The 18,256-nt window shown below is 34.4% G+C and overlaps 2 protein-coding genes across 12 annotated transcripts in view; one reads left to right on the top strand and one right to left on the bottom strand.

Annotated features, from left to right (window-relative positions):
- Nucleotides 1–17,083, top strand: part of LOC124427027 — a 26,921-nt gene extending 9,838 nt beyond the window's left edge. For 6 of the 11 annotated variants that reach the window (XM_046969448.1, XM_046969442.1, XM_046969441.1 and 3 more), the window contains 13 exons: nucleotides 1,430–1,489; nucleotides 3,107–3,243; nucleotides 3,352–3,619; nucleotides 3,700–3,820; nucleotides 4,000–4,129; nucleotides 4,684–4,781; nucleotides 5,362–5,506; nucleotides 5,621–5,696; nucleotides 5,780–6,009; nucleotides 6,190–6,271; nucleotides 6,425–6,682; nucleotides 6,894–7,186; nucleotides 7,266–17,083. In XM_046969448.1, coding sequence (XP_046825404.1) covers nucleotides 1,430–1,489; nucleotides 3,107–3,243; nucleotides 3,352–3,619; nucleotides 3,700–3,820; nucleotides 4,000–4,129; nucleotides 4,684–4,781; nucleotides 5,362–5,506; nucleotides 5,621–5,696; nucleotides 5,780–6,009; nucleotides 6,190–6,271; nucleotides 6,425–6,682; nucleotides 6,894–7,186; nucleotides 7,266–7,796 — 2,429 coding nt within the window. In that variant the 3' untranslated portion in view covers nucleotides 7,797–17,083. The remainder of the gene's footprint in view (nucleotides 1–1,429; nucleotides 1,490–3,106; nucleotides 3,244–3,351; nucleotides 3,620–3,699; nucleotides 3,821–3,999; nucleotides 4,130–4,683; nucleotides 4,782–5,361; nucleotides 5,507–5,620; nucleotides 5,697–5,779; nucleotides 6,010–6,189; nucleotides 6,272–6,424; nucleotides 6,683–6,893; nucleotides 7,187–7,265) is intronic. The other 5 variants (XM_046969444.1, XM_046969443.1, XM_046969452.1 and 2 more) reach the window with 2 other exon arrangements.
- On the bottom strand, nucleotides 15,092–18,256 carry LOC124427032 (DNA-directed RNA polymerase III subunit RPC7-like). The gene has a single exon (XM_046969460.1). It carries the CDS (start codon nucleotides 18,254–18,256, stop codon nucleotides 17,597–17,599), a length of 660 nt encoding a protein of 219 aa, XP_046825416.1. The 3' UTR covers nucleotides 15,092–17,596.

The following is an 18,256-nucleotide window of genomic DNA, read 5'->3' as shown; positions in this document are numbered from 1 at the left end:
TCGTTGTCTGAACGAGGTTGATATAGAAAGAGGTAGAAGCTTCGTTTAGGAGCGGAATTAAAAGAATTGCGAAAACGATTTGATACTCGCTATCGTATCGCTTAAATATTTTAAACGAGAAATGAATTCTACGAGACTTCATTCGATTTTTTTTTCTTTTCTTCTTTTTTTTCTTTTCTTTTTTTTTTTCTTTTTGTTTTCACATAAACGACTAATTTGTTAAATTGAAACGTTACAAAGTCCACGGATTCGTGTTTATATTTTCAGGGCCGAGATTAGCTTTATTGAATTCCTTTCTCTTCACCCTGCCCGCCCGCCCGCCCGCCCGCCCCTTCTTTTCTTACTTTGCCCTTAAGGATGTTCTTAGTGGTTTTATTTCAATATGTGCTACTTCCTCGTGGTTACTTCATTATCGCACACGCTCCACATTATGTCTGATCTTGATTCACTCTCACACTAAGGCTATAAGATATTTTCTCTGCGATCTGTTTATGCACTATTGAAAAAAAAAAAAAAAAAAAAAAAAATATTAAACGTCGAGGATTGATCCATTGTACTGTACGTTACCGAACGGAGTTTGCCTATTTTTTTTTTTTTTATACCTTTCTTTTCTAAAAAAACTCTTCTTGTTATCGTAATTTTGACCGTTCACTAGTTCCTTTCACACAATCGAACAATAATAACGATATATATATATATATATTATGTAGTTCTCTGCACGTTACATTTTATCGTATATCGTCATAGTTTAATGTTCCTGTATCGATGTTACGTCAGCTCGTTGCCTTTAGTCACGAAACATAGATGCGTTTACTAATCCCAAAAAAAATGGGGTTAAGTAAGATCGTTCTACCGATTGACGTAGAGAATTCTTACGGTCTCGCCTCTCCTACTTTGCTCCGTTATACTAATTCAAAGGTACGCCGACAGTGTTTAAACACTTTATAGAAACGTAGAATATAATGATTTTATAGAGAATAATTTTACAATTTTTCTTAACGTTACGCTCATATATATATATTTATATACATACATACATACATACATATATATATATATATATATGTGTGTGTGTGTGTGTGTATATAGTAATAATAATAAGAAGAAGAAAATTCGAAAAAAAAGATCTAGTTCGTTGCGTGACATCGAGAATTATATGACTGCGGTACTTTCGTTTCCACGTTGAACTTTACGTCCACTCCTTATTGCTTTTATGCATCGGTATGAGTGTTCCTCGAAATTGTCTAACAATAAGAATAGGTGTTGAACGTCGTTCAAGAAACAGAGAGAAAGAAAAAGAAAGAGAGGGAGAGAGAGAGAGAGAGGGAGAGAAAGAGAGAGAGAGAGAAAACAAAACATATAAACAATAAAAAAAAAAATAGATAACAGAAAAATAGAGAACAGTCCCAACTGCGAATTTTCATTACAGCCAAACAGGCGAACGCAAAACTGCAGTCGGCGAAGTCAACCGAGGACGAGAACAGCGAAGGTAAGATTAACCGATCGGCGACATTCGAAATCCGTGAATTATTTTTTTCTTTATATCGCTCGTTATATATACTCCAAGCCGCGCCCTTCGCACTCCTTTATCACAAACGCGCACACCATAAACAAACATCCAATAAATGAATTATTGTTACGTTTTTATCTTAACTTTTGATTCCCTACGTTTTAATTTATAAACGAAGACACGTCAATACAAGAAAATATTCTCAATGAAGGAAAGCTGTTCAATTAATGTATGTTTGTTTTTAAGAAATATTAACGAAAATATCAATTAAGATATTCTTTTCTTTTTTCGGAATGGACGATATCAATTTTTCAATACGATGCCTAAATAAATACAATAAATTCTAATTCAAGTAAAGAAATTGAAATTATTTGTGTAAAAAAAAGAAAAAAAAAAAAAAAAAGGAGATATTGGGATAACGCAAATAAATCTATCATATCGCTTTCTTTCATTGGTCATGCGAAATTCATTTAATCATTGATAACCTTGCTTCTTAAGATATTCCATCAAGTTAAGTACATACCTGTACAATATTTCATACAATACATATATCGTCCCGTTTTATATTATTTCAAAGAAGAAAAGTAAGTGTACCTATTTCGAACATTCGTTATAGGCGATGCTTTCTATATATGTATATATATATAATCCGCACGACACGAATCCGTCCGTCTCATGTCAGCTTTCTCTTAAAACTGAATATAAATTTTGGATTCTCTATTTATCGATTTAAATTTACTACGAAATAAAAACATAGGTTTGGTATAAGAAATCAAACATAATAAATACAATAGGTTTACGCTAGATTTTGACCTTTGAATATACACCAAAGGAAAATATTTTCAATCTTTTATTTATCTCATAGATAAAGCAAAGAGCTGTTCCGACGTAGATACACATACGTTTGTCCTTTTTTTCTATTTATAATTTATGTATTCCTAAAGAAACACGAAACGTAACCCCCTACCCTCTCCGCCTGGCTCTTACCGTCATCATTCAAGACTTGAGACATACATATGTATATTCCTCTTTTTTCTCTCTTTCAAAGTTTTGACAAGTTTTTATTACTATGCATGAACTCTTCTATAGAATATCTATATGTATGTACGAAAATTTTCAAATGATATTTTAGCAACGCGAATTAATTTATTTTCAAGTTTTGATTCCTTCTCGCTCTGCTTGACATTATTGCGATGGAGCTTATGCGCCTGGAATATAACGCATGATTATTATATACTCGTTTGTGCACGACCGCAGTAGGGTGGCGCATTAGTAATAGCTCGCAGGTATAAATACATGGAATGAAAAAAAAAAAAAAAAAAAAAAAAGGAGATGGGGAAAAAAAGAGAAGAAAAAGAAAAGAAAAAACAGACAATATGAACAAATAGTGCACGTTTCAATGCTCCAGGTCCCATTGAATCATCCCTTGATAAGCGTCGATCGTTAAGCGCGCAATTTAGCGAAACAATTTGCGCTCTCTCTCGCTGTCGTGCACCAGAGATTGGAATCTGAAAGTCGTCCTAGATTGAACTCGATTCTAACAGGAAGAACGATTGGATATATTTTGTATCCTCTGACAAATATTTTGTGTTTTAGGACCTACCTTAGAACCGCCATTGCCAAGAAGAAAGAAATGTCCCGAATTGGCGTACAAGACTCACGAATTTATTCCGACGGCGGACGGCGGTGGCCTGGATGTTATAGATTCGAATCTCGTAGCTGATAAGGTTCAGGTAAATTCGAATTGTATGAGTTTAATCTTTTTTCTTTCTTTTTTTCTTTTTTAATGATCATAACATATATTTATATATTATTGTTATTAATGAAAAATATGATTGTAGGAAGTAACGAGCACTGTACCAGCTAGTCAACTGAGCAAGGCGATATCTCGTATCAGTACTGAATACCGTTTACAATTCGCATGGCCTAGACGACCCCAATTAACGAATGGCGACGCAGCACCCATTATATCGACGGGAGCATCTTTAGGTACCGGTGGACCACCAAGAAAATCTCTCAGCATGGGAGCACTCAAACAGGGTATCGTACCTTCTGGTCCCGCCCCAGTTCATAAGAAAAGACCTGGAGACGTGGATCATAAACGGGACGGTAAGTAAATCTATCGGTTATGAATTTTTATAATTAATTAACAATTCGAATAATCGTTCGACAATTGATATAATGTATAGGGGTCCAAGCGTCCGAATTAGAACCATTGGTGGGAGGGACAGGTACGGATACTATCGATGGAACGGTTCTAGAAGGAGACGAACGCGAAGAGGATACCTCAGATTTAAAAATAGCGTTCAGGTCAGAGACTCCCGCGACTTTTTTTAAAGCTTCTTTAAATTTATAATTTAAATACGATCGAAGAATTAAAAACACACCTACGACGGTTCTGATCAGTGTGATGAAGTCACGATGAATTACCTTCTCGATCGATAATCATATCACATGCACGTCCCTCATCAGCTATTGATTATTTACAGGGGTAAAAAATCAGGGGGTAAAACCGTAAGGATATCGGGAAGTGGCGATAAAGCGACGAGCAAATCGCAAGAGAAACCATTCCCTACGGCAGAGGTGATCGAACTAAGACGACTCGCTGACGAGTACAAGGTAATTCGCGTAAATCGATTCAAAGGGAAGATTTTATTCATTCTCTATTTGTTTGTACTCCATTGTATCCCTTCTTTCTTTCTCTCTCTTCCTATAACATAAACAACCTTGTCTTGTCTCTCTTTTGATATTATCCAATTCGATATGAATGATTATACCCCAGTGTGTTCAGTCTTTCGTTAGTATAGTCGCGTTAGTTTCTACGTGGGTGTTCGTCCGCACGATTGTCTTTCGTAATCCAAACGAATCCACGTAAATTCCTACCTTTAAAAACGAGTGAATTTCTTGTCTCGAGTGATATTTGGTGATATTTAATTTTCATTTCAATCATCGTTCATCAAAAAGTGCATGCCATTGATCGATAAGTTTTTCATGCATCTTACCAATATCTCTTTATATCCTTTTTGTACATCGATCATATAAGTAGGTACATGTACCTTCCCATGAGCATGATCTATCTTTAGTATACTCGCAGGGTCCGCGATCATAGATTAGAATCGTTAGACTCGATGCTCTAAAGGACGCAGCAGCTGATTGCTTTTGGTTTGCGTTAGCATCGTGACTGGGGTTGCGGTCTGGCAGCCGAGGATGAAGCTTCCCTGTGGAAACGGGTATCCAGTAACCACGCTCTCAACGCTCTGTCTCTTGCCAGGCCAGTAAATCATTCATCATCGTTACTCGAAGTTGCGTTACCGCTACTAACGCACTTGTGTTGTTTGCTTCATGCAACGCAATCGATTTCCCGATCTCTTTACGTTTACTTTTCATTATCCATAGGAAAATCTCGGATGATCCTCTTGTCGAGAAACTTCGTTCCTGTTCGAGGAACATTCTCCAAGAATTTCCTCCGACATTAATGAAAAAGATTTCAACGTCGTTTTTTCTGTTTCTTTTTCTTTCCTTTTTTCTTTTTTTTTTATTTTTCTTTTTCTTTTTTTTTTCTTTTTAACAAAGAAATGACTTATTTTCATAGGAAGGTCGCTCCTGATGTCTCGTTAAAAATTTAGAACATCATAGGAATCGATGAAAAATTCATAACAACGACGACCATCAGCGATCTTGATAGCTGATGCAGAATAGAAAGAAATACAATAATATTCGTTATAGTTCACATCTTCGCACGAGTTCTGTCGTAGCTGGTTTTCAATTCTTCCACGTTGTGTTATCGACGAATTAATAAATTATTGATATTAATATGAATCGTGTGAGATAATAATCGGAAATAAATTTAGATCAGTGACGAAAGAAGAAAAGAACAAAGAAAATACGAGGAAAGTGACTCCGGTTATAGCGGCGATGACGATGCCACCAGCAGGTAGACCATCCTCGGTTCAAGCAAGACCGATTCATGTTTCACAGCAAGATGATTTGAAGTTGGTATGTATATATTTTCCGATTAAACGAGTATTACCATTGCTGTCGTTGTTTAAATTATTTTCTAATATTTAAGAATAACAATTCGCATTAATTGAATTATATTATCTACCATAGGATAACGAAAAAACCGTAGCTCGCGCGAGAAAAGATTTTTTGATTCGTCATCATTTGGATCGTACTACTGGCGTAGGTAAGTAAGTAGAGACGCAAACCGCTAATCTTGCTAAAGAGAAAAAGAAAATGCAAAACGTACGATGTGCTCGTCACGCGCAGGCGACGGTGCACTACTCCCCTCTCCAACGAGAGAGAAGTTGGAGCCCGTAATACCGCGACGACGCGAGGAATCGAGAGAACACCGGGAAGAGATCCAACCAAGAACGAAGTCCAGTCCGAAGAATAGTCCACGTACTGGACGTTCTCAGAGTCTTGGACCTAGCGTTACCGAGCGTAGGTCACCGAAACGGCAACCTCCACGTGCACCATCTGTGACAAAGGATATGAAGGTATTGCAGAAATATAATTTTATTTCTATTGATATAGGATGTTCCTAAAATGTGGTAGAAGATTCGTCATCAAGGAGTCCGTTTGTGAAATTAGTCAATTTCATCGACCATCCGCAGTTTTATGATCATCCTGTATAAATCGAGTATTTGTTCATTTTCGTTTCTTGTTCGTTTTCGAAGGAGAAAGAGAAAGAGAAGGAATTTAAGGATAAAGATAGAGATCAAAAGGATAGAAGCGCTGAAATCGAGAGACCACGGCCAAGTGAGTATTATGATACGAATAAATAAAAGCGTGTTGTTATTATTATTAAATGGCGTATAATTGAAATATGGAAAACACGAAAGAGACGAACTTCGCTTAAGGTCGGTAAACGTTGAACGAGCTTCGAATTGAGAATAGAATTAAAATTTCTAGTGACGGCAGAGCCTCAGCTGAATGGTGATGCAACGGGAGGTGATTCGAGCGTGGCTTCAACACCACCGTCGCAAACTCGTGCTATCTCAGCTGGTGCTGGTACTTGGATCGATGATGAGCCAGTCGTAAAGAGTCCACCGGAACCAACGCGTGTGAAATCGCCGGAACAAATGATTATGCGCTCACCTGAACCGGTTAACTGGACAGTGCCCCTCGATACCGGGAAGACGTTTACCGTTACACAAAACGTTAGAGAGGGTAAGCAGATAGGATAAACTAAATACGTTCGAGGATCGATATTAATTATTATTATGTATTAAAAATAGAAAAAATTTTAAAGAGAGAGAGAGTTGTTAAAAAATCATTATGATACGAATGAGTTAAAGGTGAAAAAGATTTTGAAAGAAATATTTAATAAAAAATCTAACTATACAAAAAGATACTTAAAGGGAATTTCATTTCCACGAAGAGCCCCTGACGCGTCCTCATAGCGAAGCAAAGACGTGGGCACCGTCTTGCGTACCATCGGCACCGCAATCAGCTCCTCCGGAGTTAGCAGCTCAGCACAAGTCGCAGCATCATTCGCAACATTCTGGTTATAAATCGCCAGAAAGTGAGAGCGTCTCACTTGGCAGTTTCGGTGGGATTACCGATCAAAAGGAGGACATGGATTCGGGACGTGCAAGTCCTTGTTCATTGCCGACTAAAGTAGAGAACTTGTCCGCTGGAGAATCCGTGATCACATCTGGTCAAGATGAGAAGGTGAGTTAGTCTACGTTAGATTTCCATGTAAAAAGTTCGATATTTTTGAGATACTTGATCGATTGATATTTTTTATTAGAAAACATATGACGCTGATAGAGAACAGGATAAGGGAGAACCAGTGAAATCGATAGGTAGTAGCAATATAAAATGTCTCGAGGATCCATCGTTCGAATTAGAACGTAAGAAGATCGATTCGGGAGCTCCTACGACAACGACAGCAACGGCGACGACAACGACATCGAATGTACCGCATCAGCCGTACCGTATTCTCGAAGCTGAATCACCTCAAAGTGGGGTAGGTAGTGAAGGAACCGCAGGAGGAGGCGGCGGTGGCGGTGGCGGTGGCGGCGGCGGCAGCGGCGGTGGTAGTGGTGGTGGTAATGGTGGTGGTAGTGGTATTAGTGGAAGTGGAGAAACAGGAACGCCTATCAGCAGCAGCAGCAACATCGCTACCACCACCGCGACGGCTGGTTATCACGTGTTAGAGGCACCGCCGGTTCAGATGATACCAGGTACGGCTCATCGTTCAACGGCGACCGATGTCTTAGAAAAAGCACGAAATCGCTTTGATAAGTTCTGGGGAAAGGGTAGTCCCTCTGAGAATTAGAATCCTACGGAATAAACTAGTAGCTATGACCGCGACAATGAATTCGAAGAGGAGGGGAATGTACGTGTAGAACGAGAGGAGAGTTGTTCATGAGAAGCGATCAAGGAGAGGGAGAAGATAGGAGGAAGGAGTTTGTTTATAAACTTTGGACGGAGTTCCTGAAAGCAGTTATCCCGTCGTTTCCTTCGCTCGTCCGACATGCGAGCACGTACAATATTTAATCTTGCAATTGGAAGCTATCGTAGATGGAATAGAGATGGTTTCGTGCGAGCATTAGAAATAATTCAAGACTCCGAAGAATGTACATCTTTAATTTCGGGTAGAAAAAAAGAAAAAAGAAAAATAAACGAAGAGCTAACCATTAGGATCACGTTCTAATGGGTAATTTCTATCGAAGAAGACGGGTAAAGAAGAAAACGGATGCGAGCGAAAGCAACGGCAGGATCGCCTATGGATGCGTTGTAGAAGCTTCGAGGATTCCTTTCGGGATTAAGTTTTCGAAACGTTACAGTTCGCGTGTCTCATATTCGTTAGTGCGTTGTATAACATAGAGTTACGTGTGGGTGATAAACACCGAACAACATCTTATATTGAGATCCATGTAGACGGTGAGTGTCTGAAGGATAGGTATCGATGTCGTTAAAGTTCTGGAAGCTGCGTGCGAATACATATAAGTTATAAACTCGACTCGTATTATTAGATTCGCATCAATGATATTCTTACGTATAAATCAATATCAAACGTTCGTGGTAACCGTACGTATGTATCTCTTTTACATACGTACGTGTTTATTGAATATTCAAAGTAAATACAAACACATACACACACACACACACATGCATACTTATACGTTAACGTACGAGACTTCCTTTACATTAGATTCGAATGATTGCGTAAGATCATCTATCATAGCCGAGAAACGTGCGATTTTTTTCTTTTCTTTTTTTTTTCTTTTTCTTTCTCTTTTTGCGAGGATTTTCAAATCCTCAAAGAAGAAAGTAATAAAGGATGAAAACAAAAAAAAAAAAAAAAAAAAGAAAAAAGAAAGAAAAAAAATGCACGTAAACTCGAGCGAAGAAAGATACGACTCAAGGCTTGTCACTCTTTGTAGAAGCAAAAAAGCCCCTCCCAAAAAAAAAAAAGAAAAAAAAAAAGAAAAAAAAGGATAAAAGGTACATAGCCTTCAGCTACTTCATGCGTTTTATATTTATGAAATCTACACGAAGATACACTTTGTATATGTGTATGCATATGCACCAGTGCGTATATCTACAGGTGTGTTGTTGCATGTGTACAATACATACGTTCGATATATGTATAAACACACGTCTAGAGGATGCATGCGCGTGCGAGTACATCACACACACACACACACACACACACACACACAACTATTAGTAACACTACTACTACTACTATTACTACTACTAATACTACTACTATTACTACTACTACTATTACTATTACTATACTACTATTACTACATACACACACACACACACACACATACATATACACGCGCGTCACGTAATATAAAAGAGAAAAGTATTAAACAAGCGTAATACAAGAATAATACACGCATGCGTACGCGCGCGTGCGCATACACAACACAGAAAAACATATGCACGCGCGTTACGGAAGAGAACGACGAATGATTAACATTCGGAGAAAAGTCCCGCGGGCAACTTCGGCAAGTGGAACTACCTCCTTAGAGAACGCGTCTCGATCTTTTTTAACTATATTCATGAAGAAATTTTTCACGAGCTTACTCGTTATACTCCGATAATTAACTTGCTTCGTAGGAGAGAAGAAAAAGAAGAAGAAGGAGATGATAACGATGACGATGATAATGATAATGATAATGATTATAATGATGATGATGATAATGGCGAAAATGAAAAACAAAGGAAAAAAAAAAAAAGGAAAAAAAAAAGAAAAAAAAATTGAACAAAATTTATGATAACTAAGATAAATAATTCCCGTACACGCTAAGAAAGATTATTTACCAGATATTTAGTATCGAAATAAGAAAATGGGAACGATCTTAATCCGCAAGTATATAACGGTGTGTCGATATGTATTACCTTGTACGGATGCCGAAAAAAAAAAGGAAAAAGAAAAAGAGAAAAAAAAAAAATATTTAAACACAACAGTTCGTCCATGTACGGTTCGTTACGTCGCAGGAAGAAAAAACAAATCACGGTTTATTTCGCGAAACGAGCAAGACCCTTTGTTGCTGAGCAATTTTTTACCCTGGGGAATGACACGACTTTTTTAACGCCGGCAACGAGAATCAATTGTTTCGCGCGCAAATCGAAGAACAAAAAAAAGTTAACAAATAAAACAAAACAAAAAAATAAAACAAAAAAAAAAGAAAAGAAAAGAAAAGAAAAGAAATGAAAAAAAGAATAAACTCGAACGACGACGGGATATCAACGTTGTTCTTCGATCGTCCGCATGCCTGTGCCCTATGATTTTTTTTCATTTTTAATACGAATATTTTTGCTAGGAAACGATTTTCATTATAAAAAGAAAAAAAAAAAAAAACTTAGAATCGCGCGAGAGGAGGCTTTCGTCTTTGAAGGTAAGGAAGGGGAAAAAAAGATAAAGTAAAAGAAGAAGAAAAGAAAATACGAGATAAAGCGGAGTGCTCAAAAATTGGTAATTGGTGCTAATTTGTATCGAAGGATCATCGAAAGTATCGTAAGAGAAGAAGAAGAAGAAGAAGAAGAAGAAGAAGAAGAAGAAGAAAAGAAGAAGAAAAAGGGTGACGATAGGACACGATTCTCTCTCTCTCTCTCTTTCTCTCTCTCTCTCTCTCTCTCTCTCTCTCTTTCTCTCTCTCTCTTTCTCTCTCATTGTGAGATAGTATTCGCTTATATATGTATTTGTTGCTAAATGACGAGAAATTCTAGGCCCGTAAGAAGAACGTTCGGCGAAGATACATATACATACGTATGTAATAATAGGGGAAAAAAAAAAAACAAAAAGAAAAAAAAGAAGAAAGAAAAAAAAAACAAACCCCATTTTGTTCTTAATCCGTTTAAACGAATTTTTTATCGATTGTGCGCTTACGACGTTGTCATAGGGTATAACGTCTATTGGTTGCATATTTTTCATTATTGACAAAGGTTTACCTCGAAGACGAAGAGGCTAATGAACTTTACCTAAACGTTAAGCGATAATAATAAATATCTAAAAATGGCCAGGATCGAAAGCGAGAATTTTTCGTTTTAGGATCGACCGGACGAAGCTCTAGAAGTTACAATCGAAAAGAAAGAAAAAAAATAAACCCCACTCGACCCTTTCTTTTCTCTCCGATCCCTCCTTAGATCCGACCGGCTCCTTCCCCCCTTCCTCCCTCTTTCTCCCTTCCCTTTTCACAGGCTTATGTCTCCTCCTTCCTCGTCCTGCTATTCTCATCTTCCTTTTTCCTTTTTGTTTTTTTCTTTTTTTTTTTTCCATCTCCCGCTCCGTATATCCCCCTCCCTCTCTCTTCCCGCTTTCGAAATATGCACGCGCGTTTACACGATACGTCGGTAATACCACACTCCATCCAGATTCACGTCCAAAGACAACCAATCGTACTGAAACAGCATAGCGATATAGTGATAATGATAATAATAATGATTAACGATATAATGATAATGATAATGATACTGATTACGATAATGATAATGGTATTACACAAATAGAACATTACAAACGACAAAAAAAAAAGAAAAGAAAAAAAAATAGAAAAAAAAAAAATATTAACGTAGAAAACGAAAGGAACAATCGAAGGAATGGACCATTAATGAAGGAAATGAAAAAAAAAAAAAAAAAGAAAAAAGAAAGAGGAAGATAGAAAAGAGAACGACGAATGGATTACATAAATCTAAAGAAAGAAGATTCAGAAAAAAGAAAAGAAATGATCCAATCAAGTATGATAATTAGGACGCAGAAACTGGAAGACAGTGTTTAGAACTGGCGATCGTTGACGATGTCGATCTTGATCGGTACGATCGTCTTACTACCATTGGATACATATATTTTCAATTAGATCAAATTTCAGATTATATTTATTACCGATCTAATAAACGATCGATTGTAACTCATATTTATTATAACGATATACACAAAAATGTGATCGAACGTGAAATACGAAGGATAGTACCGATAAGATTTTTTCTTAAGAGACATCGACGTCGTCGACCGATTCGATCGATATAAAAAATATACATAACATACGTATATAAAACGTCATAACCCGCGATAACTTCAAAAAACAAAATAAAATCAAAAAAAAAAAAACAAAAAACGAAGAAAAGAAAATAAAAACAAAAAAAAAAGATTACAAAAAAAAAACATACACGAGAATAAACGGAGAACTGGCAAACTCTCTTCCCAGTATTCATCATTTCTTATTAACACAATTTTATGATTGCGCCTATCTTCCAAAATCTACGCTTTTTATGCGACCCACCCTATATATCCTCTATATCTATCTCGAATCCCATAATTCTTCAAAAAGAATATAAGGGGAATCGTCATATTTTTCCATGGTTGTAAAGAAACAACGCCGCAAGATTTTCGAGACATTGTCATTTAAAATTCGAAAGATGTCATTTAAATATTTTCTTCTTATCAGATTTATATTGCATTAATTTTTAAATTGCATCATTTTTTGAAACGTTAGAATTTTTTTTTTCATTAATTCTTTTCCGATAAATACACGAATCCTATAATGTTTTTTTCTACGATTCAATTTAACCATAATTTTTTTCTTTTTATTTTTTCTTCATTTTTTTTTTTTTAAATTATGATTATGCGGCATTTTTCCTTACAGCCAGAGAAACAATATGTTCTCGTACCAAATCATGCGCATCCTTAAATAACCGATCTCTCTCTCTCTCTCTCTCTCTCTCTCTCTCCCCTCGATATACATACATTAAATATAAACCAGTGGCACGTCGATTATTTATATATATATATATATATATATATATATATATATATATATTTATATATATATGTGTGTGTGATAAGCGACGTATTATTCCAACCAATAATCTTGTAAGGATGAGCGACAAGAATTCATATACCTAATATATTATCCATTGCTACCACAAAGAAAAATTAAATTATAAATTAAATTAATATAAAGTAAAATAAATTATAAACTATAAACTATAAACTATAAACTATAAACTATGAACTATAAATTAATGTCAAAAAAAGATTTATCGAAAACGGTGGTAGTTCGATCGAGAAAGCCAACGTCTTCTCTACGAGGTTTTGTCGCTTTTCGCTCATCGGTTTTATTAAGAATCGTATAGCTTCATATAAACGTTTAAAGCGCTAAAAATAAAATAATATAATGGAAACGTAGAAAAGAAGAGAAAAGGAAAAAAAAAAAAAAAGAAAAAGAAACAAGATAAATGCGACGAGATAACACGAAGCCCGAGAAGAATTAAAATAATCGAGTGAAATAATTTAATTCATCGACTATTGTAAGAGCATTGATAGCACAGATATTTCGTTTGCAAGAAAAGGACCGTGCGCGTGCCTCTTATTTGAAGAAAAAGAAAATGAAGAAGAAGAAGAAGAAGAAGAAGAAGAAGAAGAAGATGAAGAAGAAGATGAAGATGAAGAGGAAGAAAAAGAAAAAGAAAATGTAGAAGAAGAAGAAGAAGAAGAAGAAGAAGAAGAAAAAGACATGTACACCTTAATAGATGCTTATTTATACAGCATATGCTTGTTCCTTGAATAACTGAATCGAAAACACGGCACGAGTGACAAACAAACAAAACAAAATAATCCTAAAAAGAATAAAATAAATAAAAAAAAAATAAATAAATAAATAAATAAACAAAAAAAAAAAAGAAAAATAATACGAATGAGAAAATTAGATACACGGCACTACGAAGGTACTATTACATTCACGGGTTATAAATAAATAAATAAATAAATAAATAAATAAATAAATAAATGAATAAATAAATAAATGAAAGACGAGACGAACGAATACGAGAAACGTTAGCGCATGTATGAAAGAGCCGTAGCCATTAATTACGAATATAATTTTTCAATCCCACGCGTAAATTCGATTACGCACAAGAAGAGGACACACGAGGTACTATTTATTGGATAGTCTCGAACAACTAGATTATTATTATTATAACGATATAATAATAATAATAATAATAATAATAATAATAATAATTATAATAATAATAATAATAAATCGACGATTCCTATAGAACTTTATGCGACAATATGTATCATTTTTTTACGAATCAATCCATCATATAATCTGATGGACAAATATTTCGTTGCACAATTTTCCACGGGATTATACTATGATGAACATGAAAAAAAATGGATTATTCTAATTCTCGATGCCATGATTATTAGAAACGTCTTTTACGCAGTAGGTACTTTTATACGATCCACGAACGTATCTCTCTTTCTCTCTCTCACATACACTTTCTCTCTCTCTCTCTCTCTCTCTTTTTTTCTTTTATTTCTTTCTTTCTTTTTTTCTTCTTTTTTTTTAAATTTATTCTCTTAATTACCGTTAAAATATTTGAGTGAATGTAATAGCGCCTTAGCGTGATTCGTAATGATGACAGAAAGATTTGGAAAGTACAGATCGGATCAAAATCGAGAGAAATGTGGGAGCTTAATGTGTTCCGATTTATTTCCATAGACTGCATTCATGATTGTAATGCATCATTTTTTCGCCTATTTAAATGCTTATCCTTGATAGCTCTCCTAAATCCTCAATTTGTTCGATTTGTACCGCATTACATATCGAAGGCGCATCTTTAAAGTTCACACTGCCCGTCCAGATTCAAATAGAACTTATCGGGAAGGAAAAAAAGAATTGTCAGAATGAAACAATGTAATTTCTCTCTCTCTCTCTCTCTCTCAATCGTAATCTCAGATATAAAATACATAGTAATGATTCGACGTCAGATTTTATGGCTCTCTTTCTCTTTCTCTTTCTCTCTCTCTCTCTCTCTCTCTCTCTCTCTCTCTCTCTCTCTTTCTCTCTTTTTCCACTTTTTTTCTTATACGATATTATAATTGCATTTATATCGAATGATGATAATTCGTTTTGTTGGTTTGTTGGTTGAGTGAAAAAAAAAGGAAAGAAAAAAAAAAAAAGAGAAACAACAAATGAGAGAAATTCATTTAAAACCAAGGAAAGTTCCTTCATGCCAAAATGAACGTGCGATGATCGTTCGTTATTGCACGAGAATACATAATTAAGCCGGTGATTACGAGAAGTAATCTAACTGAGAAAAAAATTTTTTTTTTTTTTTTTTTTTTTTTTTAATTATTTTACTGCACAATTAGCATGGCAATTGACCTAATCATAAGAATTTACGCGATGAACTAATTTTTTTTCTTGTTTTAATTTTTCACTTCAAAACACTTTCATAATCACCGATTTAATTAAAGAGATAATTTCCAAATGTTCGAGTATAAAAATAAAGTTCATTTTCTCTATGATTTGTTAAATACACACTTTTGTACAGTAGACATGCGCCTGAGAGCTAATGTACCGTGAAAGGGTAAACAACTATCTCGTGATCGAAGAAATGAAAAGAATAAAAAAAAAAAAAAAAAAGAAAAAAAGAAAAAAAGAAAAAAGAAATAAGAAAAAAAGAAAAAAGAAAAAGAAAAATGAGATTAAAAAACCAAAAAAAAAAAAAAGAAGAAGATGAAGAAGAAGAAAAAGAAGAAAAAGAAGAAGAAGAAGAAGAAGAAGAAGAAAATCGAATGCCAATTAAAATTCAGCGAGTGCGGGCTGAATCTTTTATTGTTAAAGTTAGCGAGTTATAAACAAATTTCTTATACATATTATTCAGTTTCGAGCTATAGCTCTTGAGAGAAATTTTACCACTTTGTTGATAAACACTCTTGGGGATCATGTGTTCAAACGTCCAGTGTTCGTCATTATAATTGGAGAAAAAAAAGAAAAGAAACGAAAAGAAAAGAAAAGAAAAAAAAAAAGAAGAAAAAGAAGAACGACTTCGATTGCTTTCATTTTCACACGATTTACGCTTTCTCTGTTACACGAAATCGTGTTACGATGTTAGCAAGTATGTATGTCTCATAGAGAGTTCCAATATTCCTTGAATATTTCCCCGTGCCTACGACGTTAAGTGATCGTGCATAAAGATTTCGTATAGACGGGACACACAACGACGACAGACCATTATACATTTTTCAATATTCGTCCCGCGAGGGTAATAAACTTTCTTACCAAAAGAAAAAAGAAAAAAAAGAAAAAGAAAAAGGAGAAAACGATAAGACATGCGTTACAAAAAATACGGTTTATTTAATTCTAGTGTAATTCGATTGGATTGTATTCTACATCTTATAATATTTTTGTTTTTAATCCTTTTTCTTTATTTTTTTTTTTTTTTTTTTTATTTTTTTTATTTATGCGAATACCGTGTCAGTGCATTAATACACCGATACGTTTTCCCATTGAAACATAGGCTGTGAATAATCGAATATGCAGAGGTGTAGCATTATATGGAATATATGTGTTATAAATCACACAATTAAAAAAGTAGAGAAAAAAATTCGCATCGACGTAAGCCCCACTACGCTTCCGTACAGAGCTCGAACGGTTAATGAAAGATAAATTATTCGCTGGCTAAACCGAATGCAATTGTTTATCCGAACGGAGAAAAAAGTAAAAAAAAAAAAAAAAAAAATAAATAAAATAAAATAAAATAAAATAAAACAAACAAAGATACAAACAAAATGAAAAACTATTACACGGTCGCAAGAATTTTGTTCTATACGCTTTAAGATTTTTTAAGCGGTAAGAAGAAGCGGACGTGCATAATTAAATGGCATTTCGATCACTCGTCGAAGTACGAAAGCAAAATTAATTCATTCATAAGATAATTCAGTGTGTTCTGTTCGAAAATCATATATATATATATATATATATATATATATATGCATATATATGTATGTACAACGTTCTAATTTTTGTACAATAGAATTTCGATGCGCGCTTTAAATCCACATGGAAAAACACGATTGTTCGACCCTTTCTAATCTTTAAATATATCTTAAGATTTGCTGATTAATCTGCATTCTTACTTTATGTTTTCTCTGCACCGATGGTGGTCCAACCATTTCGGTACATAGTCGAAAATTACGGGCCTTTGGAATAAATCGGCGAACGTACAGGAGACAACCGCAGAATTTTAATCGATACTATAAAATAAAATAAAATAAAATAAAAAAAAAATAAAAAAAAAAATAAAAAAAAACATTTTGGTTGTTAATTGTTGTGTAAAATTTCGCTAAAATAAATAAGCTTATCACATTCTTTTCCCCTGGACTTCAACGAAATTACGATCATCATTATGTTTAAAAATTACCTTTGAAAGAACATATTTCTCTATCTCTCCTGTTATTAAAAATATTATATCCTTATTGTTTTTCTTTAGTAAAAGATACAATCCTTTTCAATCAGTAGCTTAAATAATTTATACGTTTTGAGCTGATAAAAATAAAAAATAATATAATAAATATAGAAAACTTGTTTATAAGTACTTGTTTATAAATGGTATTAATTAAACGCAAACGAGGTAAGTATATTAAAAATATAAATTAGTCATTTATACAAACTTTTAATACATATTATATATATTTCTATTATTGTATGAGAAATTTAATTGCATTAGATTATATATATACATATATATATACAACTCTGCAATAGAAACACTGTGCAAGCATATGATCAAAAACCGAATTCTTAAATACTCTAAAGATAAATTTTAATAGATAGGTCCATCATCCATATTATCTTCTTCATCGTCATAACCTTCTCCATTATCAAAATAATTATTTACATAATCAGTCCCTTCATCCATTTCCTCATCTAATTCTTCTTCCTCATCCTCAACCACTTCATCTGTTTCTTTTTCTTCTGCTTCTTCATCAGCCTTTTCTTCTTCCTCTTCCTGTACATCACTCTGTTGATTAGTCTCTTTCTTTTCTAATTCTTGTAACTTTGATTCTATATCAACAGTTTTCTGTTTTTTCTTAGGCTGTACAGTCGCTTGACTTTTTTGTCTACGAATAGATGGTTTTAATTCCGCTGGTACTTTGGACCAATCATATCTAGTATCATAGCCACTTTTATCAGTCATCAAATCTTGATAACGATCAGAATAACGTTCAATATCTTTTTTCAATTCTATAGGTTGTACATTATATGGAGATTCTCTTAAATATTCAGTATAGTCCCTTTTCAATTCCAATAAATAACTCATTTCATTGGTAATTGAAAAAGTCAAAGCTTTATATTCCAACATAGGATATTTCTGTGGAGGTTGCAAAACCGGAGGTGGTAAAACTTCACCTTTAGCAAATCCTAATTGTTCTGTATTAAATGACATAGAAGGTTTGAATTTTCCACGTCCTCTTCCTGCCAT

This window comes from Vespa crabro, chromosome 9, assembly GCF_910589235.1.
Source record: "Vespa crabro chromosome 9, iyVesCrab1.2, whole genome shotgun sequence".
NCBI lineage: Eukaryota > Metazoa > Arthropoda > Insecta > Hymenoptera > Vespidae > Vespa > Vespa crabro.
Note: the sequence above shows the minus strand (reverse complement) of the source record. Positions and strands in the feature narration are given on the sequence as shown.